Here is a 27,010-nt window from a genome sequence, read left to right as displayed (position 1 = left end):
TTTCAGAGCAGACATGTTAATCACTGAGCATAACACGAGAAGCTGTTGTGACCGGAAGACACAAATTTAGTGCTTCCAGTACGTCACCCAGCCCCGCAACTGAGTTGGCAATGTAAGCAAACCAGACATTCTGCAAACCTGGAATACAGAATACGCTTCCAACTCTGCCAGTCGGTTTGGAGCCATCGAAGTGGATACGGATTGTTTTTGAATGCTGTCTTAAACTGCACCAAAAAAAGAAGCTTTTAAAGTGGCTATCGTGCTCAAAACGGAAGGTCCTAATTTCCATCTCATTCTGAAATACATGAAGTAAGTACAGGCAGTGTAGCATTATAACCGAAGGTGTTCCATGTATCTGATTCACTCAGTTTCGATCAGCGACCGCACTTCCAAAACGTATTTAAGCAAGCGCTAGGCTAAAACGTTTTCAGAGGTTCGTTATCTGCCGCTGTCATCAACATAGTCATCACGACGGCACGTGGCCCATAATTGCATCCTCAAAGTCCCCTAAGGGAGGAGCCGGTTGCGTGTCGAACCTCATACGCTGACATGGTGGAAGAGGTGATTACGAAAGCGTGACACGCCTGAGTAATGGTACGGACCACTGAACACTAAAAAGTGCTGGTAGGGAATCACAATATATCTTGAAATGTCGTAACGGCGATTTTGAGACTAGTTGCTTCGTTTGCCTGTAAGCTAGGCCGTTCATGATATAAAACTGTCCTCTATTGTCTCGCGCCGGAAAGGGGACTAGTTACAGACCATCAAAATAAGATATTGCAGCGCGTAATACCTATCTGGAGGTAGATCCTATGTATGTTCACCAGTTTAATTGCTGCCATAGTGGATAAATGAAGATACTGCGACTAAACTATGAATAAAGCATTCCTAATGTTCTGTTAAATCACATTTTTTATTGATTTAACACACGGTGAAGCTTCCGAGTGTGTTTTTTCTCATCAGCCGTTTTCTTGCTTACATACACAGATGAGTCAAAACATTATGTCCACTGTCCACCGCGTAACTGAATGCCGCATGGTGGCGCAGCGAAAACGTGACGCGGTAAATGAAGTACAGGGTGATTCAGAAAGAAAGTACAGATTTCAGTTGCTTATTACAGACTAACTTTAACAGATAGATTCCCTCTGTGCGTGTCACTGGACAGAGGGAGCTTTGTAACATTAACTTAAATGAAAGAAATAGAGACAGTCTCTACGGGGTGGAAAGTATTTAAACCGACAAACTCTGGGAGGTTGTAGGGGACATCAAAACAAATCTTTTTCCCTATTGTCATTTTTTCCTATGAGGATTATTTAAACTGGTGGAGGCCGTATTACGCTCTTCAGTTGTTAGAGGCCGCATTACGATCTTCAGTAGTTAGATGGCGTATTACGCACTTCAGTTATAGGCAACTGCTGTCCACCAGTGTAGTAGTGCATTGTCTCTGTTTACTAATGGAGCGATACACCTGGAGTGAGTACACTGATACGGTTGGTGCGTACTTCGTAGCGCACACAACGGACGAGCTGCACAGCGGGTTTATCAACAACAATATCCTAATCGCCGTATCCCGCACCATACGACCTTTGCTGCTGTTTACCAACGCCTGCGTGAGACCGGTTCATTTAGCAGATTACCTGGACAGGGACGCCGTCGCACGGTAAGAACGCTGCAATTTGAGGAATCTGTCTTGCAGCATGTGGAGCGGGATCCTTCAATCAGCACTCGTGCAATTGCACGTAACACGGGTACGAATCAGACGAATGTAAGAACAGTCCTTCGAGAGCAGTTGTTACGTCCATTTCACTTACAGCGTGTCGACAATCTGGAACCAGTTGATTATCCGCCAAGAGCACAGTTTTCGCAGTGGTACCTGGAACAGTGTGAAATGCATCCTACATTTCCATCCTCTTCGTTGTTTACCGACGAAGCAACGTTCGGGCGTGATGGAGTCTTCAAGATGCACAATTCGCATGTTTGGAGTGAGGATAACCCACATGCCACCGTTAATAGCGCTCATCAAGTGCGGTTCTTCGTTAATGTGTGGGCCGGTGTTGTTGGGGACTGTTTAATTGGGCCGTATCTGCTACCTACGCCATTAAATGGCAGGCACTATTACAATTTTCTCGCCAGAGCATTGCCAAAATTGCTGGAAGACGTCCCGTTCCCTATAAGACAACGCATGTGGTTCCAACATGACGGGGTGCCGGCACATTTCAGTGGTCGTGGCGTCGATTCCTGGACCGACGGTTCCCAGAAACGTGGATTGGCACAGGTGGTCCTATACCATGGCCTTCTCGATCCCGAGATATGTCCCCTCTGGACTTTTTGTGTGGAGAGAGATGCCCAACCTTGTTTACGCAATTCCTGTTGCATCAGAAGAGGATCTGGTTGCCCGGATAGTAGCATCAGCAGGAACAATTCAGGATACTCCTGGGGTTTTTGCTCGTGTCAGACAGAACTTGATCCGACGGTGTAATCTTTGCTTACGTGTCAATGGAGGTATTTTTGAAAATCTCCTGTAATTGAAATTGGGTTGTGTTAATTTGTTGTCTCTTGGTCATTAAAAAATGGAAAAGTGTTTGTTGGTTTAATTAATTTGCCGCCAGAGAAATCTTCCTCTACCGGTTTAAATACTCCTCATCCGAAAAAATGACATTAGGGAAAAATATTTGTTTCGATGTCCCCTACAACCTCCCAGAGTTTGTCGGTTTAAATACTTTCCACCCTGTATGTAAAGTGCAACTACTGCCACAAACGGGACTGGCGTGTTAAAATCATAAGGAGACAGTCTCTCTTTTTCATTTTAGTTATTACTGCACTGTTACTTTTCTATCAATAATCAGTTTCTGATTCTTAATACTTTTTCTTCGATTTTTAAACTGCACATTCATCATTAATGATGGTTTTTATCGATTTAGGAGAGCTGAGAGCTTTGCCTAGTCACGCCAAACGTTACTCTGCGGTGTTCTGTACCTCCCTGTCCCATATGACATAGCATTTGTAAGTAACTTTCTTTTAGTATGAAATTATAGACCTAGTTTATTAAATACGCTCTAAGCACTATGGGACTTAACATCTGTGGTCATCAGTCCCCTGGATTTAGAACTACATAATCTAACTAACCTAAGGACATCACACGCATCCAAGCCCGAGGCAGGATTCGAACCTGCGACCAAAGCAGCAGTGCGGTTCCCGACTGAAGCGCCTAGAACCGCTCGGTCACAACGGCCGGCTAAATAGGTAAGTTCCCTACTTTGTGGGACGTATGTGATCGGCACCTAGTTTCCTAGATGTGTAACATCATCTTCGTTGCTTAAGTCTGTTCACTCAGTACTTTAATATATCATACATAACTTCATTCCTCCATTATCAATGCAATCTTTTATTAAAAAATTTTGTACAGATATACACCAGAAAGTGCAACTCAAAAGTTGATGAGCTGATTGTGTGGGTCTGTAATCGACTTCAATATATACAGTTACAGCGGACTATTGGACGTTTTATTCAGTTTTATATTTTAATAGTTTTAACGCCGTATTTAAACACATTTTTCACTGTGTGAATTGTCAGTCAATTATGTATAACTATTTTAGTTGTGGTTGCCCAGATTTAAAATTATTTGCAATCTTTTTGATCGTCAGTGAGTGGGACACAAAGCAACCCCAGATGTTTTTGCCTACTTTTTGAACATTTTCTTCGAATCGAAATGTCGATGATTCTTCTGGGCTTGTATTCTCTCCAATGCTGTCTCTAACACCACAAAACCTTGCACACCACTTTAAAAACGATTTTATAGTTCATTGCTTCACTACCATAAGTAGTCTGTATCATTTAAAATGTTTCTGTGGCACCTGTTACTGAATTTAAAAGAAAACTGAGTTTTCGCACATTACTCCATAGGTCCTTTCACGACCGAAGTTCAAAATGAATCGTTAGTTTCGGTTATTAAAAGCACTCTGTGAGGTCAGCGTCGTTAAATTTAAAACGGAATGTAGTCTAGTTAATTCACTAGTCAATGCATGAATCCGTTGAGAGACGGCATTAGTAGTTACGAGAATATAAAATCAGTCACCTTTCCTGTTGGTCCCATTTTGTGTGTCACCTTTCCTGTTGGTCCCATTTTGTGTATTAATACTCCATCAAAAGGCTGCAACAAGGCGTTACTTTTCGTGTTAGTATCGGCTATTTTAAAACAGCTGAATAGCTTAAAATGAGAGATGCCATGTGCCCAATATTGCGAAGTACACTGTGTGAGAGTCAGGGGGGGGCGTGGTGCATGGCACATCACCCGTCATAACAACAGCTGATACGCACGTCCACTGGCTTCCGCAGGACTATATATATATATATATATATATATATATATATATATATATATATATATATATATATGATCAAAAAGTCAGCATAAATTTGAAAACTGAATAAATCACGGAATAATGTAGATAGAGAGGTACAAATTGACACACATGCTTGGAATGACATGGGGTTTTATTAGAACCAAAAAAATACAGAAGTTCACAAAATGTCCGACAGATGGCGCTTCATCTGATCAGAATAGCAATAATTAGCATAACAAAGTAAGACAAAGCAAAGTTGATGTTCTTTACAGGAAATGCTCAATATGTCCAACATCATTCCTCAACAACAGCTGTAGTTGAGGAATAACGTTGTGAACAACACTGTAAAGCATGTCCGGAGCTATGGTGAGGCATTGGCGTCGGATGTTGTCTTTCAGCATCCCTAGAGATGTCGGTCGATCACGATACAATTGCGACTTCAGGTGACCCCAAAGCCAATAATCGCACGGACTGAGGCCTGGGGACCTGGGAGGCCAAGCATGACGAAAGTGGCGGCTGAGCTTACGATCATCACCAAACGACGCGCGCAAGAGATCTTTCACGCGTCTAGCAATTTTTTTTTGGTTCTAATAAAACCCCATGTCATTCCAAGCATGTGTGTCAATTTTTACCTCTCTATCTACATTATTCCGTGGTTTATTCAGTTTTCAAATTTATACTGACTTTTTGATCACCCGGTATATATATATATATATATATATATATATATATATATATATATATGTGTGTGTGTGTGTGTGTGTGTGTGTGTGTGTGTGTGTGTAAGTGTGTGTAACATACTTTGCAGTAATGGACGCATGACATATATACCACTTTAAACTTTAAACTCTGTTGGATGATTAAAATTTGCTTACTACTTTCAGTTACTCATACATTTCATTTTCAGTTCAAATCCCTTACAACCAGCAGATCAAAAACTGCACATGGTTGACATGCACACGACTGTTTACAGTGTCTGACGTATTATTTTTGCCGCGTGTGTTAGCCGCGCGGTCTCGGGCGCCTTGCCACGGTTCTCGCGGCTCCCGTCGTCGGAGGTTCGAGTCCTCCCTCGGGCATGGGTCTGTGTGTTGTCCGTAGCGTAAGTTAGTTTAAGTTAGAGTCAGTAGTGTGTAAGCGTAGGGACCGCGTACTGAATCACCACCACGTACTATTTTTTCAACTTTGATCGTTGTTGAATTGTCAATGAGACTGAAACAGGCAATTAAAACAAAACTCTGATGGTTGTGCGGAATTTAGTCATAGAAACAAGAAATTAGACAGCGCAGCGCATCCTTCCCAGTCCTGTCAGTCGACGTCTGCATCAGGAGGCTACTTATAACAATTTTTACGTTTTTATTTCTTATTGATCTTCGTCCCTGCTCCGGGTGCTTTAGCTACTGCGCCACTTCTCCCGGTTTTCTGTGTTGCAGTCGTGCATAAGCCTTTAGCTTCAGTGTCAGTTGCAGATTGCCGCCTCCGTAAGGTTTCCTGCTAAAAAGGGCCATCGGCTTGGTGCGGTTCCGGTAAACACTACACGAGGTGTTAGGAAGATCTAGGGAACACCTACGCTGCCGGCGGTGTGAACGTGGGAACGCGTCCGCCAAAAGACTGTGGCGTTATTCCGTTACTTATAGAAAAGATTGGCCAAGTGCCAGTTGGATTCGCGCACTCAGTGTTTCCCGCAACCCTAATTGTGTACTATGGAGTTCATTCATCCTTGGAATCTAAAATCTCAACGATTGTTGCCTGTTATCGATTTCTGTTTTGGCAGTATATTGGTCCCAGGAACTCTAAGACCGCATCAAAATCTCATCTACATCTACATCGATGATCTGCAAATCACATTTAAGTGCATGGCTGAGGGTTAATCGGACCACCTTCACAATTCTCAATTATTCCAATCTCGTATAGCGCGCGGAAAGAACGAAAACCTATATCTTTCCGTACGAGCTCTGATTTCCCTTATTTTATCGTGGTGATCGTTCCTCCCTATGTAGATCGGTGTCAACAAAATATTTTCGCATTCGGAGGAGAAAGTTGGTGATTGGAATTTCGTGAGAAGATTCCGTCGCAACGAAAAACGCCTTTCTTTTAATGATTTCCATCCCAAATCCTGTATCATTTCTGTGACTCTCTCTCCCATATTTCGCGATAATACAAAACGTGCTGCCTTTCTTTGAACTTTTTCGATGTACTCCGTCAGATGTTAAGCCCCTTAGTGCTCAGAGCCATTTCAATATTTGAACTTAAATAAACGAAACAATGAAACGCAAAAAGAACGATTTTGATACAGTAACGCGAACGGTTTCGACAGTTTCAGCGCACTACACACTCTACGTGAATCTAATTAAATAACAGATTTCTACAAGCTGTTATCTACTTGCAACTAGAACGGACGCTGTTGGCAGGTGCGATTATCAACAGTGCAATAAAGATTCCAAATTAGTGACAGTTTGTAGATCTAGAGAAAAAGTTTGACACTGTTAACTATCATAATCTTTAAAATTCTGAAGAAAGCAGCGATAAAAGACAGGGAGTGACGGATTACCTACAATTTGTACAAAAACCAGACTGCAGTAGGGCATGAAAAGGGAAGCAGTAGTTGAGAAGGGAGTGAAAAGGGAATTTAGTATATCCGGTTTGTTGTTTAGTTCGTACATAGAGCAAGCTGTGGAGGAAGCTGAGGGGAAATTTGGAATCGGAATTAAAAGTTCAGGAAGAAGAAATGAAAGCTGTGTGTTTTGCCGACGACATTGTAATTTTGTCACAGACTACAAAGAATTTGGAAGAGCAGTTCCATGAAATGGATAGTGCCTTGAAAGCAAGTTATGAGACGAACAACAAAATTAGGCCTCGCATTCACACAGATTATCCAAATCAGTAAGTGAAAGTGAGGGTTCGCTGTCGTACTCTTATATTCGTAGACACACAAACTTTTATTGTTTTGTTCGTTACTTTTTGTAACGTCATGAAAAAAGCCACATAAGATCCCCGCAACCATAGAGTGACCTCCATGGGACCCCAGGGTTCCACGGAACGCAGTTGAAGAAACGCTGCTCGTGGCTACTGTCCTCCCACCGACCCAAAGCCTACTGGTCATTTCCACATCTATATTTTGACAATATTCTACATCTCTTAACTGGTCATCGCTCTTACATGCGCACAGTAAATCAAGATATTCCTTTAATTACCATATATATCAATTACAATTAAATTTTGGCTACATAGTTTTTTTATTATACCAAAACAGATTATTTTGAGCGGTATCTCCAAACTTTCCACTGATAGGTGGGCAGCATTCCCTTTGTTTTTAGCTGAGGCTAGTGACAGCCTTTCAACAGAACTTCAGCTCTGTCGCACAGCCTAGATAAAAACAGAACTAGTGGCGTACTCACCAATGTAACACATGCAAGCGCAAACATTATACGTTTACTTGTCATGTATGAAACTTCTCACGTTGTTATCCATTAACACAATACAGTTTCAGAGCTACACTCATGCTCATAAATTAATGATAATGCTGACACATGATGAAACGACGCTCTGGTGGGCGGTTTGCGGGCATAAATCACCTCGAGGTATGACCATGCGGTGCATTTGACCTGCGGTCGTCGCACGGTGGCGCTGGCAGCAGTCCACATACTCAGAAGTGTGTTGGTGCATGTCAGATTACGGTGCAGCGAGTAAGTGTGCAGACGTTTTCAGACGTGCTAATGGTGACTGCGTGTTGAAAATGGCTCAAACAACACATATTGATGACGCTATGAGGGATAGAATACTAGGGCGACTGGAGGAAGGTCATGCGCAGCAGCTCGTAGCATGGGTCCTCTTTGTGGCACAAAGTGCGATCTCAAGATTATGGCAACGAATCCAACAAACAGGAAACGTGTCCAGGCGCTACAGTACGGGACGTCCACTGTCTACAAAACCTCAAGAAGATCGATATCTCACCATCAGTGCCCGAAGACTGCCACGGAGTACTGCAGGCAGTCTTGCTTGGGACCTTACCGCAGCCACTGGAACAGTTGTCTCCAGACACACAGTCTACAGATGACTGAACAGACATTGTTTATTGGCCTGGAGACATGCAGGGTGCGTTCCACTGCCCCTGGTCACAGGAGAGCGAGCCCGTAAAGCTTGGTGTCAAGAACACAGTACATGGTCAATGGAACAGTGGTCCCAGGTTATGTTCACGGACGAGTCCAGGTGAACAGTGATTCTCGCCGGGTTTTCATCTGGCGTGAACCCGGAACCAGATACCAACACCGTAATGTCCAGGTCCAGAGACCTGTACGGAGGTCGTGGTTTGATGGTGAGGGATGGGGTTGTGATTGATGCACGTACACCCGTGCATGTCTTTGATAGAGGACTGTAACAGGCCAGGTGTATCGGGACGTTATTTTGCACCAGTATGTCCGCCTTTCCAGGGGTGCAGTGGGTCCCACCTTCCACCTGATGGATGATAACGCACGGCCCCAACGAGCTGCCATCGTGGAGGAGTACCTTGAAGATATCAGGCGAATGGAGTGGCCTGCCCGTTCTCCATGTCTAAACCCCATCGAACACTTCTGGGATGCTCTCGGTCGACGTATCAATGCACGTCTTCAAACCCCTACATTTCAGGAGCTCCGACTGGCACTGGTGCAAGAATGGGAGGCTGTACCCTAGCAGCTGCTCGACCACCTAATCCAGAATATGCCAACCCGCTGTGCGGCCTGTGTACGTGTGCATGGTGATCATATCCCATATTGATGACGGGGTACATGCGCAGGAAACAGTGGCGTTTTGTAGCACATGTGTTTCGGGACGGTTTTCTCACCTTATCACCAATACCGTGGACTTACAGATTTGTGTCGTGTGTGTTCCCTATGTGCCTATGCTATTAGCGCCAGTTTTGTGTAGTGCCAAGTTGTGTGGCACCACATTCTGCAATTATCCTTAATTTATGAGCATGAATGTATAAAACATGTACATAAGCTCTCCTCCTCTCAGTAAATCGTTCTCCTTTCCTCAACGAATCTGCGGAAGAGAGTGTAGAAAAATTAAGCCATATGGCGCAGAGAGAATTAGATTAGAAAGTGAGACGCTAAACTTACTAGAAGAGTTTTGCTGTTTGGGCAGGAAGATAGCTGACAATGGTCGCCGTAGAGAGAACGTAAAATACAGTGGCAAGAGCAATGCAAGCGATTCTGAAAAAGAGGAAAGTGCTGACATTTAAATCTAAGTGTCAGTAAGTCACCCAGGAGATAGTTGGAGTGTGGCGTTGTGTGACAATGGAACGTGGACGATAACTAGTTCAGGCAAGAAGAGAATAGAAGCTTTTGGAACGTGGCGTTAGAGAAGAACGCTGGAGATGAGATGAATAGATGGAATAGTTAAGTGATACTGAATTTAACTACCAAGAAAAGAGTGCACAGCTTTAAAAGAACGGATCGGTTGATAGGACACATCCCGAGGCATCAAGAAATTGTCAGTTTGGTAGTAGAGGAAAAGTGCAGAGGGAGACGAATGCTCGACTACAGCAACTAAGTTGAAATGCATGTAAGTTGCAATAGTTTAGCAGAGACAAAAGGGCTAGGACGGTATAGACTAGCTTGCTGAGCTGCATCAAACCGGATTGTGGACTGAAGACCACTACTACAGGAGGAGAGCATGCCAAATTCGACGTTTTTCGCTTAGTGCCTTCGGGCGGGTACCAACTGGGCGAAAAGGTTTACTGTTTGCCCAACTCTGAGCAGTTTCAGCATTACATCAGCAAATAGATCGACTGCGCGTGATGAGCTATGCCATAAACAGATCGACTGTGCACGAGTTTTATATTTGCTACTTGGAAATGTTTTCACCGAGTTGTTGGTACCACTGTTATTATTAGTCACTTTGTTCGAGTGCAGTACTGTGAGTGCCACTTTCCGCTCCTCATTAGTTCCAACAGTCAATCATTGCGTCTAATTTCAAAGTAACTGTAAATAGTGGGATGTAGATTTCATTGGAGGAAAATCCAAGCATTTGGGTTATTTTTAGATTATAAACAAGATAACATTGATAAAAGTAAATGGTTACACTCGGTGTTTGGTTTGGCATTTCTGCCTCCCCAGAAGTTGGTGGGGGAGGGGGGGGGGGTGTGCTTTTGTTGAAGATTTAATGAGCATTAAACCCAACAGCGAAAATGTTACATATTTTGCAAATTATTTGACAATAAACTTCACAAATGTAGGTTTCTGTCCGAAATTTCGGCTTTCAATACTATAGTTCCGAAAAAACATCAGTTCTGAAACATTTCACTGCGCTTTCGGCATTAATTTTCAGAGTGCATATCCACATAAGTTAGACATCATTTTCTTGATGCTATAGTTCGGACTCAGACAACCACCCACGTCAAAATGAATGATCCAGATAGGCGTCACTGATCCAACAGTAAACGTGAAAAACATGTGTTGTATATACAGTAATACCAGGAATAGATCTTAAATTACAGAAAAGAAACTACGACAGGTTTCAACTTTTTTAAAAGCGTTTCTTATTATTATCATAAGAAATGAATAGTTTCCGTGCCTCTTTAAATACCTCGGCGAGTGCTCCATCATGGGCATGAGTGTTTAATCAAGTATTTTTAACCGTACTTACATTGTATGATCGTACTTATGAATGGTTCAGCTTAGCAGTCACACGCTGACCACCTTTTGCCCTTGCTGTGCGGCAATCTCTTCGTGACATGGGCTCAACAAGTCGTTGGAAGTTCCATGCAGAAATATTGAGCCATCCAGCCTCTATGGCCGTCCATAATAGCGAAAATGTTGCCGGTGCAGCATTTAGTGCACGATATGACCTCTCGAAATCATATCCCATGAATATTTCATGGGATCCATGTTAGGCGAACTGGGTGACGACATAATTTGCTAGAATTGTCCAGAATGTCCTTCAAACCAATCGCGAATATTTGTGGCCCGTGACATGGTGCATTGTCATCCATAAAAATTCCACGGTTTTCCAGTCGTCTGGGATTCAGCCGATATGGTCACGAGTGCCGAATTTCGTAGCACTGTTCTAACGGATACGTTCGTCGTACCTCCAACATTGAATTCTGAAGTTATTTCCTGTTAGCGGTGACAGAACCTCGTAAACGCCGCTGCTCTCGGTCGTTAAGTGAAGGCCGTCGGCCATTGTGTCGTCCGTCAAGAAAGGCAATGCTTGAAATTTGGTATTCTCGGCACATTCTTGACACTGTGGTTCTGTGAGTACTGAATTTCCTAACGGTTTCCGAAATGGAATATCTCATGCGTCTACCATTCTGCGTTCAAAGTCTATTAATTCCCGTCGCGCGGCCCTAATCACGTGGGAAACCTTTTCACATAAATCACCCGAGTACAAGTGACAGCTCCCCCATTGAACTCCCCTTTCATACCTTGTGCACGCGATGCTAGCGCCACTATATACGTACGTGCATATCAATATCCCAATGACTTGTCACCTTAGTGTAGAGAGTTCTAAGTCTCTGAAAATGAGAAGGAAAATGATGTAGTGCCAACGTCTGTTTTCGTCCGCACGCACGTGACTTGCTTCAAAAATTGACCACTACGCGCAGTTGATCATTTCGACGAGTGTTGGTGCGCGCATTTAATCACTTCAAGAGCAGGTAAAACAACGGATCTGCTCGCAATGGGGATCACTCGAAGTCTTCGTGGTGTAAATAAATACCGAAAAGCAAGATGTTGAGCGCCCGGAACAATTAATCTATCCTCAAATTCAAACTCCGTCCGAACAGGCCTAATAAGGCCCAACGTTACCGACCGATGACCGCCTCATCCTCAGCCGACAGGCGTCACTGGATGCGGATGTGGAGGGGCGTGTGGTTAGCACACGGCTCTCCCGCCCGTTGTCAGCTTTCGTGACCGGAGCCGCTTCTTCTGAATCAAGTAGCTCCTCAGTTGGCTTCGTAAGTGCTAAGTGCACCTCACTTGCCAACAGCGGACCTTTTTTTTGTAACTATATATATTTATTTAAATATATTAACAAACAATACAATTAAAAAAAGAAACATTTCATTCTATTATCCTATTTCTAGAGTTGGTTAACATTACTGTCATTTTATAGGTTTTCGTTTGTACATTCTTTTCGTTTTTCTCTTATTGTTGTCCTTGAACCCTTTTACATGGCCACTTGTCGTCTTTTTTGTTTGGGTAAAGCATTGCAGGACAGGCATAATAATTTATACGTAGCATCGACACATTGATTTTGAGTTCAAATTTCTGTGTGTCATGCACTTGTGATGCTACGTTCACATTGTGTATTCTGGTTTGATCTCTTCCTCTAGTTTGCAGTGTTAGGTGGGACAGTAAGAGGAAAAACATCAGCATGATAGATGGAGCAGAAGTTGAAGAAAAAATTTTTTTTTTACATGTGCTGCAGATTGTACATAATTTGAAGAAGAAGGAAAGAAATTATGTCATATTATATAACAGAAGCAGAGAGGAAAGTGTGAGTAAACAATATAAACTTTATATGGCACATAGTGTAGGAAATCACTCAAAAAAATTATGAGTAGTTGGCACTTTCCTCTAAGTAATGCTTGTATCCTAGACAATATAGTACAAAAATGAGGAAGAAAGAAAAAAATCACTGTTAGTACTACTGGGCATACTTTTGACACTGATTTGGCTGCGAGCATGACAGATGTTTGGTGAGAAGCACTTTGTATCACTAATTTCACTAAGAAGAAACACTTTATACTACTATACTTTACTATTTGAGGCGAGAGGAGAAAGCACTTTATCTTTTCTGTTGCACTTGTTCACTATCACTGCACACGTTCTTCTTGTGGTAAGTGTGGTGAGGTGGCTGGTGGCGGTGCTGAGGGTCACAGGCTGGGGAGGACTCTGGCGATTGCTGTCTGCAGTGGAATCTGCAGGAAGTTTCTGAAGTTCTCTTGGTAGCGCCTGTGCTGCTGAGCCGTCTTATTCTCCCCCCAGAGGTCCATCAGGAAGGCCAGCTGGTCGGTCTGCCGCCTCGCTACGATGGCGTGTGCTGTCATGGCGAGAATCCAGAGAGTCGCCAGTCGCCAGTCGCTTGGGTCGTGGAAATGGGTTGCAGTCTGGGGCGGTGATTGCTTCAACTGTGATGCTTCCCGGCGCCGTTCTGTTGATATGGGCCACCATCTGCTGGCACGCTTCCCATATGTTGATGGCATTCCCGCAGGTGTATCGATGTTCGAGGGTGTCGGTCATGGCACATACGTCGCACTTGTCACTTGCGACGAGTTTTATCTCCGCCAGCCTTTGGTTGGTTGGTACCGTTCTGTTGACTATTTTGTACCATGTCTCCTTCGCATTTTTAGGCAACACGTTTTCCGAGACGTTTCCCCATATTTGTTTGCATTTGTATTGCGGGTGTTTGTGATCAATTTTGTGTTTTGCCGGCTTCTCCCTGAGGGCCCAAGTATATTTATTCTCTTGGCCGACCCGGGTGGTCACCCATCCAAGAGCCAGCCGCGCCCCACACTCTTAACTTCGTTAATCTGACGGGAACCAGTGTTGCCACTGCGGCAAGGCCGTTGGCAATGAATCTGTCCGTCATGTTTGTAATTCTTATGGGTTAGACCCCAGCCATGCTCGTGACGTACAGTGCATGCATCATCAGCAGCAGCCACAGCCGGCAGGAGAGAATAGGGGAGGCGCGTGGCCTATGCGGGCAGGCGGCCTTGCCTTGCCAGACCAGACGGCCGCCCACGCTACACAGTATTCAGTGTAGCAGCGGCTGAGGCCGCTTTGGCTGGCCAGCCGGTGGGCAGCCCAACAAGCGACCGGCCCGACCTGGAATGCGGATGTCCAGCAGCCGATGCGCGGTGAAGCTCTGCGCAGGACACCGCGGCAGCGCAAGGTGCCAACCACAACTATCCGTTCATAACACGTACGCGACGATGGAGGAAACAAGGTCAGCATTGACGTTCCGTCTGCTGTACGTCTACACTGCACAAAATAACTGAAAGGTCACTTTCTTAACACCTCGTTATTTTGTCCCATTGCGACACAGAAGTGTCAAATATGGCCCACACTTGTCTTCAACATTCCTCTGCATAGTGCAAAAGCGTGGCATCCTTTACGTCACTCTCGGGCCCGGTGTCTTTCTTTGTGAAGTCATGACCCTTCTTACTGGCTTGATGCTTCACGCCACGAATTGCCTGACGTCTTAACAGGTCTATCTTCTTGTCCCTTCTTCTGGTCAGTGTTTTCCATATCTTCCTTTCCTCGCCGATTCTACAGAGAACCTCACCATTCCTTACTTCATCAGTCCACCTAATTTTCAACATTGTTCCGTAGCACCACATCTCAAAGCCTTCGATTCTCTTCTCTTCTGATTTTCCCACAGTCCATGTCTCCTACCACTCAATACTGTGGTCCGGACGTACATTCTCAGGAATTTGTTCCTCAAATTAAAACCTATATTTGATACTAGCAGACTTCTCTCGGTCAGGAACGCCCTTTTTACCAGTGCTAGTCTGATTTTTATGTTCTCCGTGCTCCGTCCACCATGCGTTATTTTGCTGCATAAGTAGCAAAATGGTTCAAATGGCTCTGAGCACTGTGGGACTTAACTTTTGAGGTCATCAGTCCCCTAGAACTTAGAACTACTTAAACCTAACTAACCTAAGGACATCACACACATCCATGCCCGAGGCAGGATTCGAACCTGCGACCGTAGCGCTCGAGCGGTTCCAGACTGAAGCGCCTAGAACCGCTTGGCCACACCGGCCGGCCATAAGTAGCAGAATTCCTTTACTTCATCTAGTTCGTGATCACCAATCCTAACGTTAAGTTTCTCGCTGTTCTCATTTCTCCTACTTCTCATTACATTCGGCTTCCTTCGATTTACTCTCAGTCCACGTTCTGTAGTCATTAGACTGTTAATTCCATTCAGCAGATCATGTAATTATTCACTTTCACTGAGGAGAACAATGTCATCAACGAATCTTATCATTGATATCCTTTCATTCTGAATTTTAATTCCACTGCCCCGTGGTTTGAGGCGCTATGTCACGGATTGCACGGCCCCTCCCGCCGGAGGTTCGAGTCCTCCCTGGTGCATGGGTGTATGTGTTGTTCTTAGCTTAAGTTAGTTTAAGTAGTGTGTAAGTCTAGGACGATGACCGCAGCAGTTTGGTCCCTTAGGAATTTACACACATTTGAACATTTGAATTCCACTCTTGAATCTCATTGCTCCATCGACGTATAGATTGAACAGTACGGGCGAAAGACTACTTCCCTGTCTTACACCCTTCTTAATCCGAACACCTCGTTCGTGGTCTTCCACACTTACTGTTCCTCTTGGTTCTTGTCAATATTATATATTACCCGTCTTTCCCTATAGTTTACCCCTATTGTTCTCAGAATTTCGAACATCTTGCACCATTTGACATTGTCGAACGCTTTTTCCAGGTCAACAAACCAAATGAACAAGTCTCGATTTTTCTTCGGTCTTGCTTCCATAATCAACTGCAACGTCAGAACTACCTCTACGGTGCCTCTGACTTTGCTAAAGCCAAACGGGTGGCCATATAACACATTCAGAATTTTCTTTTTCATTCTTTGTATCCAGTTCTTGTTCGCAACTTGGATGCATGAGCTGTTAAGCTGATGGTGTCATAGTTCTCGCACTTGCCAGGCCTTGCAGTCCTCGGAATTGTGTATATGATATTTTTCCGAAAGTCAGATTGTATATCGCTATACTCATAAATTCTACACACCAACGTGAACAGTCGTTTTGTTACCACTTCACCCAACTATTTTACAAATTCCTATGGCATATTATGTACTGCCCGCATCTCGTGGTCGTGCGGTAGCGTTCTCGCTTCCCACGCCCGGGTTCCCGGGTTCGATTCCCGGCGGGGTCAGGGATTTTCTCTGCCTCGTGATGGCTGGGTGTTGTGTGCTGTCCTTAGGTTAGTTAGGTTTAAGTAGTTCTAAGTTCTAGGGGACTGATGACCATAGCTGTTAAGTCCCATAGTGCTCAGAGCAATTTGAAATATTATGTACTCCTTCTGCCTTATTTTATGTGTATTGTAAGGTGCGCTAATGATGTCACATTGGCCTTCACCACCCCCGCACCTTTGATGAGAACTTTAAAAATATACCTGTATAGAGACAGCCCTTCACAGATTCATAGGTGCCTACAAGCAGACAACCTCTTCGACATTCTATAGCCGAGTGGCGCTACACTGCTGCCACAGCGCCTACATGCGGGCTGCCTAAAAATTATCTAACATCAAATATTATTTGTTTCAGAAAATTCATAGTTACAAACACATCAAACAATAGTTGCTGATGTGTCATCCAGGTTGTATGGCTGTGGTCGAAGACGTTTTTCAGTTCCTAATGTTTCGACCACAATCATACAGCCCGGGAGACTCATTAGCAACTATGACATCCACTTTTTAAAGCCTTCATTGTATGAACATTAAACAATATTTACAGCACAGTATATAGCCCCCTTTTGCTTTATCCTTTACAGCTTAGACAGAAAACCTGTCTGTGAATGACGAAATTGGGATTTTAACGACGTCCTTCCGAAAACGAGTCCAGTGTATTAAGAATACATCACCTCACTCCCTGCGAAGAAAATATGTGTGGGGGGGGGGAGGGGGGGGAGGAGATACTAACCTAAGAACGTATGGTTCCTAATAATAGTGAAGCAACACACTCAGAAGAACCTACACATCTATTAAATATTTCGCTTCTCAGAATATTACGGAACAAAGAAAAATGAATTTTCTAATTAATAAATTCTTGCTAACATAATTCCGAAATTATCTGAAAACGGCACCAGACAGAAGGGGTCTAAGGAGCAGCCATGGGGCATAGTGAAGGTGTAGGAGAAGGACAGGAAAGGGCAGAGCCCCTCACCCCCTCCACCGTTTATGAACCCGATGTAGACTTCTATCACATTCCAACCATCAAACACAAGACGGCAGTGTTATTAGAATGCTACTGTGTTGCAAATCAAAATCGTTTGAGTAAAACAAAGTATTTGTGACAGGTTTTTACTGGCGAGACCCGAATAAAAAGTTTAAGCAAAGCAGTATACTGCCTCAGTTAATCAAGCTCAAAAGGTGTCTTCTTGTCACATGACGAAATGTAAAAAATAAACGCTATTTGTTGAATCTCGATTGTAGGACTCCTTGTTCTCCCATTCTCCACCCTGACCACAAAAAGAGCACTAAATCAGTAAATCCCACATCAATGCTGCTGAATGGTTTGAGAGCCATAGTCCTGAAATTCGTGCAACAGCGGCATTTAGGGAACTTCTTTTCCCGCTCTTCGTATACTTTGATTCGAAAGCCGCTATAGCAAGGAAACGAACACATGAACGGTGTAGTAAATTATCACTCTAATAACTTCTAAAGAATTTTATTTTATATATTTTGCGCTTTTACTGTCTATTACCTTTACCTGACAGGTCCAACTTCGGCGTCTTGGCAATCAATTGGATAACATACATGTTTTATGCGTTTGATCAAATGGACTGTTTCTGTCGTAAAATAAATTTTTTTGATTGACAAATTTTAATTTGAAACATAGATAGAAGCAAACGGTCAAGTCTCCCTCAATATTAATGTACTGAATTTCAAAGATAGCCGTACACAACAGAAGGGGAATGCTTTTTTCAGGCGCTCGTGATACACAGGTAAACAACCAAAGATGAACAAAAGTTCTGCGTAGTTTATGTTGTCAGTAAAACGCACACCTATCTAGAAGAACGCTGGCCTAGTAAAGTAATGAAGTTTACTTATCGTCATATCCTACCGGTAACAGCCTAGTTCCATAACTAATGCGCCTTTATCTTTGTTTACCATTTTACTGCTCTTCCTGTAGAGGTCATTATGTATGTTTGTTTTAATTACTCTTGTTCTGCTGTTCTGGGAGTGAAAGTCAATACCTGGGTGCTGGATCGATAACCCACAAAAAATCTGAAAAGTATGTTACTATGATCTTGGTACAGTCCCAATTTTTAAAGTGTTCTGGCTAAAAATGATTTTTGGACAAGCGTGCATCCTAAATTACTCAGGCCACAACAAACTCACATGAAATGTATTCGCAGTTGCGAATATAGACAACCATCAGCTGTATAACGGAAAGACGGTGTTGAAAATTTATGCCGAACCTGGGCTCGAACCCGGATTTCCAGTTTATCGTGAGTGGTCGCCTTTCCTTTAGCCTGTCCGAGCATGCTTCGCGGACATTCGCAAACTTACGTATGTCGTCAACCATGTATCCATCATCTGCACTCGCACATCCAATAGGTATATTCCAGAGCAGGGGAGGTACTGGGGGATAAATGCGATATTGCAGTGCCTGTCCTAAGAAGAACGTTGCGAAGTTCCTTCGGAATTTGGTTTTGAATTCCGGTGCGGCACAAATTTTCATTGCCGTGTTTCCATTATACCGTTTATGGTTGTGCATATTTGTAACTCCAAAAACATTTCATGTGTGTCATAATGGCAGTAGTCACCACAGTACCTGTCCCTTTGGACTTGCATTCATGTCCGATGGAAGAATGCACCGTACTTCTGAACAACACAGGCGCCACAATATCGTATTTATTGTATCCGCCGACACCGGACAAGCGACTTCCAATTGAAACATCTCTCTTGTACGGAAACATACGAGTACATAATGGATGTACGAGTACAGGTGGTAGATACACTGTTGACAACATACGGAAGTTTGGATGTGGACGTGAAGCGTGCTTGGATAGCCTAATGGTAAGGCGACCGCTCGCGATAAACGGGAAATCGGAGTTCCAGTCGCGGTGCGGCACAAATTTTCATTGTAGTCATTACATTACAACAGCTGATGGTTCTCCATGTTCACAACTGCGAATACATTTCCCATGGTTCGTAAAGGCTGTAGTCGTCGCAGAGCCTGTTCCTTGGGACATGCATGCATGTCCGAAGCAACATTCCGTCGTACTTCTGAACTATACAGGCTCTGCAAGTTCGCAAACTGTAGACTTTACCACTGAGTGGTAAGACAAGCTACCGTGTAGTTGATTACAGCCTTGCGCCTACAAGAACCCTGATTTTATATATTTTAATGAGTACACACTCAATTCAGCTGGCAGACAGTGCATTATAAGCAACAAATGGGTCAACACTGTTAATAAAAGCTGGTGCATTATTTCGGAACTAGAGGTCCATCTTTAAGGTGGCCCGCTGATTTTATTTGCAATGCTTTATTACGTTCTTCCTGTACTGTGGGTCTCATAGTACGTTAAAGATTCGTTTGCAGTAAGTATAACAGTAATTGAAACCACTGTAAATATTCAGTTTTATACTGTAAGATACCTTTGCGGTCCTAACATGATATTCAAATCACGATTCCCATGTAGGTTTTCCGTGGATCTCCTGAAATCACTTTCGCTGAATGCCAAGATGTGACCCCAGATTGGGCCCCATCTGGTTCCCACCCCGATTCTCGACAAACTAAGGTGCATATCTAATGGCCTCTATGATAATCCAGAGTTAAAATTATAACTTTATTTTCTGTGCCTGTTTTCTTTAAGCATATTCCACTCTGGATCACGCCCACAATTTTGAACTCATGTTGTGGCACATGCTCCACCAAACATGATTTGCTGCTGCCGCCTATCGAATGCTGTGTATTCAGGTGAAATTATCGGTAACACTGACAATTACAAAGTCAACAATAAAACCCGTGCTGAGAGATTGCGTTTAATCTACATTATCATCTGAGATTTTTGTAATACTACGCCACTACCAAACAGCCGTTGCCTGAAGCACTTAAGACATTATTAACCATGAATGTCAATGTCATCGAGAAAATTGAACGATAAACATTGCGGAAAATATTCGAATCCAAGACGCAAGACGGTATCCGGATGCCCAAAAGTTCGGAAGAATTTTATTCCCTGAGGGAACGATTTAATTTCATTGCACGGAAAAGACATCTGTAATTTTACGGATCTATAGCACTAGTGGACGGTTCACGATTAATCAAGAACATCTTCAACGTCACAAGCGGTACCCAAAAACCTGAGAACAATGGCTTGCCAACACACAAACGATGTTAGGCGATTCATAGTGAAACGATGAAGTGCTATTGGGAGGTAAGACCAAGACCAAAACTAACTACAATAGTATTCTTTGTGCTCTTTAAACGGGACACGAGATGAAATCCAGCAATAATGTCGATGGCAATGGCATGTACACACACGCAACAAATTGAAATTGTATACTGGGCTCTAACCCCTGTCTCAGTATTTTCTGAATTCCTGGAAAGGTGCTAGTGGAAAGTTCAAGCTTTGATTCAGTCCGACTGGCGTGATGAATGGTATAAATAGTAGTTCAGTCAGCAAATGGCGGAAAACCGATTTTGAGGCAGCTCCAGCACGCAATTATTATTCAGGGTAGTTTTTAATTAAAGTGCAGCTACTCACAGAGGTACAGTGTAGGCTGTAATGATCTTATGACAGTGAAACTTTGTCGATATTCTGATGTGTTAACGTGAAGCCGATTTATGCTGGAAAAACTTAGTTCCAATTTTGGCCAACAGGTACAAATCTGGCGCAGTGTATGCAAGAAAGTCACATAGAAATGCATGTGATACATTAAATACGTCACATGTTTGAAGACGTATGGAAGTTAGGGTCTGGCTGTGAAGCGTGCTTGGAAAGCCTAATGGTAAGGCGATAAGTGGCAAATCTAGGTTCGGGTTCCATTCGGCACAAATTTTCATTGCCATTCCATCATAAAGTTTATGAATGTCCATATTCGTAAATGCGAATACGTTTCATGTATTTCGTAACAGCTACAGTGTCTACAATAATCTTATATAGAAATTTTCCACACGTAGTGGATTAGGAACGGCGCGTGGACAGAAAAGGTCAAACAGGTGAGAAAGTCATAATGTAGATTTTATTATTAACCGCCGCTTATATGGTTTGTTCAATACGAGCATAGACGTCGACGAGATGCTGTACAGTGCCAGATTTTTACCTGGTGGTAGAAATTGGAACTAATTCTTTTCCGCCGGCCGGAGTGGTCGAGCGGTTCTAGGCGCTACAGTCTGGAACCGCACCACCGCTACGGTCGCAGGTTCGAATCCTTCCTCGGGCATGGATGTGTGTGGTGTCCTTAGGTTAGTTAGGTTTAAGTAGTTCTAAGTTCTATGGGACTGATGACCTCAGATGTTAAGTCCCATAATGCTCAGAGCCATCTGAACCATTATTTTTTTTTTAATTCTTTTCCAGCGTAAATCGGTTCAGCATAAATGCATCAGAATATCTAAAAAGTTTCGCTCGCCTTCGACATTTACCTCCATGAGTAGCTGCACTGTAATTATAACCACCCAGTATCTTCTTGCATACACTCATAGACAGATGTAGGTTAGTATTCATCATTATCATTATTATTGTTATTATTAACAGTGCAGAGTGGTTACATTTGAACCGTGGGTTCTGGTAAAAATAAGGAAGAGGAAGTTATTGAGGCAGAACGATACGTAAATAACACAGAATATAAAAATCTGTTAAAATGGCACCAGTTTCCCCGAAAGGGAAGAACTTAGAGAACACACAAAAATTTCCTTTAACGTCTAAAGCCGATGTTAACTCTATACATCGTACTAAACAGAGCAGTTAAATGCCCAGCGCTCCAAACAATCCGTTGTCGCAGACAGACCTTGGAGCGGACCTCCATCATCCTCCTTTCACTCTTACAACGTGAAGTTATTCAATAAGGCGCGTCACTGGAGTTACCGTTGCACAAAAAGACTTCATTTATTGCTGTCTGCTGAGATTACGTACATTAGATAACTTGTTCACTGTTTTTACCGACACACACAAAGGCACTTTCTACTTTATTCCGTACGCAGTGATTGCATAACTACAAGGTTACTTACTGCCAATGATTTTGTATGGCTGCGATACTAACTTCAACGAAAGGCGGTGAAATTAATTCACGGAGTACAAAACGCTTGGAAGGGATCTTTTGACAACTGAAAATTATAGTATTAACTTAATTACATCCATCGTTAAAGTGTTATTGTTAAGTCCACAAATGTGTAATGAGAAGCTCATAAGAAAGAAGCCCTGCTATAAAAAAAATGGCTCTGAGCACTATGCGACTTAACTTCTGAGGTCATCAGTCACCTAGAACCTAGAACTAATTAAACCTAACTAACCTAAGGACATCACACACATCCATGCCCGCGGTAGGATTCGAACCTGCGACCGTAGCGGTCGCTCGGTTCCACACTGTAGCGCCCAGAACCGCACGGCCACTCTGGCCGGCGCCCTGCTATAGTTTCGTTCTCTGTGTAGTGCACAATTTAAGGAATTAATTGCAATACTCAAGGGTTGTAGCAGCGTAATGGTCGGACAATCTTCTTCGAATACTATTTCTCTAAATTTACCCAAGAAGGTTTCGTGAGACTTAACTCGTCTTTCTTCTAACGATTGTCGTTTAGATCCTGGACCATTTCTTTTACGCTTTTGTATGAGCTCTCCCAAGATTGTTACGAGCCTAGCAGTTTAGAATATGCTCCAGGATCCTGTAACCAACGGACGTCAGCGATATCGACTACAGGGTGTTACAAAAAGGTACGGCCAAACTTTCAGGGAACATTTCTCACACACAAAGGAAGAAAATATGTTACGTAGACATGTGTCCGAAAACGCTTACTTTCCATGTTAGAGCTCATTTTATTACTTCTCTTCAAATCACATTAATTATGGAATGTAAACAGACAGCAACAGAACGTATCAGCGTGACTTCAAACACTTTGTTACAGGAAATGTTCAAAATGTCCTCCGTTAGCGAGGATACATGCATCCACCCTCCGTCGCATGGAATCCCTGATGCGCTGATGCAGCCCTGGAGAATGGCGTATTGTATCACAGCCGTCCACAATACGAGCGCGAAGAGACTCTACATTTGGTGCCGGGGTTGCGTAGACAAGAGCTTTCAAATGCCCCCATAAATGAAAGTCAAGAGGGTTGAGGTCAGGAGAGCGTGGAGGCCATGGAATTGGTCCGCCTCTACCAATCCATCGTTCACCGAATCTGTTGTTGAGAAGCGTACGAACACTTCGACTAAAATGTGCAGGAGCTCCATCGTGCATGAACCACATGTTGTGTCGTACTTGTAAAGGCACATGTTCTAGCAGCACAGGCAGAGTATCCCGTATGAAATCATGATAACGTGCTCCATTGAGCGTAGGGGGAAGAACATGGGGCCCAATCATGACATCACGTACTGATGTGCTTGATGCTAGTACTGTAGAGCAATGAGTCGCATGTCAACACAAGCACCGAAGTCAACATTACCTTCCTTCAATTGGGCCAACTGGCGGTGAATCGAGGAAGTACAGTACATACTGCCGAAATTAAAATGAGCTCTAACATGGAAATTAAGCGTTTCCGGACACATGTCCACATAACATCTTTTCTTTATTTGTGTGTGAGGAATGTTTCCTGAAAGTTTGGCCGTACCTTTTTGTAACACCCTGTATACAGGACCATATCATTAACGTCGATATGCAGCAGTATTTTGGAACATATATTGTGTTCGAACATGGTGAATTACCTCGAAAAAAACTGTCTATTGAAACATAGTCAACACAGATTTAGAAAACATAGTTCTTGTGAAACACAACTAACTCTTTACTCGCACGAAGTGTTGTGTGCTACTGACAAGAGATTCCAAATTGATTCCGTACTTGTGCATTTCCAGAAGGCTTTTGACGTTGTACCACACTAGCGGCTAAGTCAAATTGCGTGCTTATGGAATATCGTCTCAGTTATGTGACTGGATTACTGATTTCCTGTCAGAGACGTCACACTTCGTAGTAATTGACGGAAAGTCATCAAGTAAAATAGAAGTGATTTCTGGCGTTCCCCAAGGTAGTTGTATAGGCCCTTTGCTGTTACGTATTTATATAAACGGTTTGGGAGAGAATCTGAGCAGTCGTCTGAGGTTGTTTGCAGATGACGCTGTCGTTTATCGACTAGTGAAGTCATCAGAAGATCAAAACATATTGGTAAACGATTTAGAAAAGATAGTTGCGTGGTGCGAAAATTGGCAATTGATCCTATGAATTACAATTAGAACCACTTAAATTGGAAGGAACACACAGAAAATGTTTTAGGTAAGGCTAACCAAAGACTGCGTTTTATTGGCAGGATGCTTAGAAAATGTAACGGATATACTAAAAAGATTGCCTATACTCTATGCTTGTCCGTCCTCTTTTAGAATACTGCTGCGCGGTGTGGGATTCTTACCACATAGGACTGAGGAGTACATCGAAAAAATTCAAAGAAAGGCAGCACGTTTTGTATCATCTTGAAATAGGGGAGAGAGTGTCACTGAAATGATACAGGATTTAGGGTGGACATCATTAAAACAAAGGCGTATTTCGTTGCGGCGGAGTCTTCTCACGAAATTTCAATCACCAACTTTCACCTCCGAATGCGAAAATACTTTGTTGGTGGAGACCTACATAAGGAGAAACGATCACCATAATAAAATAAGGAAAATCAGAGCTCACATGTAAAGATCTAAATATTCGTTTTTTCCGGACTCTGTACGAGATTGGAATAATAGAGAATTGTGAAGGTGGTTAGGTGAACTCTCTGCCGGGCACTAAAATGCTTTTTGTAGAGTATCCACGTAGATGTAGATGTAGATATTAGTCTATAATTCTGTGTATGCCATCTATTTCCCTGTGTCGAAATGCACAGATATCATTTTAGCGACAAAGAAGAAAGCTTGACCACTGGTAATCTTTAAAAGGCGGCGAGATTTCATTTGTTTCACATGCGAGCCCTTACAGTTTGAGTGTGGCTGGGCCCTAAGTAGTTGTGTGCTTGTGTGTTTCAGGAGAGGCCGCGCTGGCTGTCCATTCTCGAGCTGGCTGAGCTATGGTGATCGTCACAAGGGTGAGTGAGTCACTGCAGCTTCACCTTGTCTGGCCGCCGCCGCCTCCAGGCCGTCCCTCTCGGCGCATAAGCAGGCAGACACACCCGTTACTTTATGATAACACGACTGCCGAACTGCTACTCCGAGCAGTCACATCCATTAAACATTTGCGAGTATGCGTATGCATCAATTTAAAGTGCAGCGACCTTATAAAACTGATCACGGGCGCTTCCCATGGGCGTGACTTACGAACCGTCGTTCGACAGAATCTTGACTATTCCTCGTAATCCTGGACCCGTTACCAGATAGGATTACCGAGTGAGGTGGTGCATTGGTTAGCACACTGAACTCGCATTCGGAAGGTCGACGGATCAAATTCGCTTCCGGCCAGATTGTTTTCCGCGGTTTCCCTAAATCGTTCCTGGCAAAAGCTGCGATGGTTCTTTTTAGCAGGGCATGGTCGATTTCCTACCCCATCCTTTCGTAATCGGAGCTTCTCTTTTTAACGACTGCGCTGTCGACGGAATGTTAAACTCTACTCTTCCCTTTCTTCCAGATAGGATTGATAGAGGGAATAGAGAAGACCCGTAGAAGAATAGCGCGTTTCGTAACAGATTTGTTTGGTAAGAGCGAAAGCTTCACGGAGATGATCAACTAATAGCAAAATCAGACGTTATAAGAGAGGCATTGAGCATCACTGTGTGGTTTACTATTAAAATTGCGATAGAACAGGTCCTAGAAGCGTCAAACAATAAGGGGCGATCAAAAAGAATCCGTTTGATGCCGTTGCTGCAGTGAACATGCAGCCCAGAACGACTCCAGTACGGCTACATAAGCAGCCATAAGGTGAAACGTCCGCGAAAACTGCGGCGAGGAGTGCTACTCCTTCATGATATCGCAAATGTAAAACGGGAGTAACACCAACTCAACTGGGAGACACTCGAGCACCCGCCCTACAGTCCTCCTGATCTCTCCCCATGCGATTACCTCACCTTCGGTGCCTTGAAATAGGCCTTGAGAAGTCAACGATTCACGCTGGACAAGGATGTGTAGCGGGGAGTGACGCGGTAAATCGATCATACAGAGCCGATCATACAGAGAGCGTCTTCACAAATTTGTGGCTATCAATATTTGGGTAATAGAAACCATTGCGCTATACTGAACGGCTACCAGTCTCGTGTGGCTTGTGGAAGTAATGTCTTGGTTCAGAGACTTAATGCTGCCATTTTTATAATTCGATCGTTATCTGATGTAAGTGAAAGTTCGACACGAATATTAGTCTACTTTGCTTATTTTCATTCGCTTTTGTCGTATGGTATTATACACTCATGCTCATAAATTCAGGATAATTGCATAATGTGGTGCCACACAACGTGGCATTACACAAAACTGGCGGTAATAGCGTAGGCACATAGGGATCATAAACGACACGGATCTGTACGCCCACGGTATTGGTGATAGGATGAAAAACGCCACTGTTTCCTGCGCATGTACCCCGACATCAATATGGGATATGATCACCATTCACACGTACACAGGCCGCACAACGGGTTGGCATACTCTGGATCAGGTGGTCGAGCAGTTGCTGGAGTATAGCCTCCCATTCTTGCACCAGTGCCTGTCGGAGCTCCTGAAGTGTCGTAGGGGTTTGAAGACGTGCAGCAATACGTCGACCGAGAGCATCCCAGACGTGCTCGATGGGGTTTAGGTCTGGAGAACAGGCAGGCCACACCATTCG

At 43.5% G+C, this 27,010-nt stretch overlaps 1 protein-coding gene across 1 annotated transcript in view; it reads left to right on the top strand.

The window, feature by feature from the left end:
* The window catches only part of LOC126457095 (myosin-VIIa), a 463,049-nt gene that overhangs the window by 309,199 nt on the left and 126,840 nt on the right, over positions 1–27,010 (top strand). Inside the window, exon 3 of the mRNA XM_050093124.1 lies at positions 25,234–25,292. Within this exon, the coding sequence (XP_049949081.1) occupies positions 25,275–25,292 (18 nt within the window). The 5' untranslated portion in view covers positions 25,234–25,274. The remainder of the gene's footprint in view (positions 1–25,233; positions 25,293–27,010) is intronic.

This window comes from Schistocerca serialis, chromosome 2 (assembly GCF_023864345.2).
Source record: "Schistocerca serialis cubense isolate TAMUIC-IGC-003099 chromosome 2, iqSchSeri2.2, whole genome shotgun sequence".
NCBI classification, from domain to species: domain Eukaryota; kingdom Metazoa; phylum Arthropoda; class Insecta; order Orthoptera; family Acrididae; genus Schistocerca; species Schistocerca serialis.
This window is presented reverse-complemented; position numbering and strand designations above follow the sequence as displayed.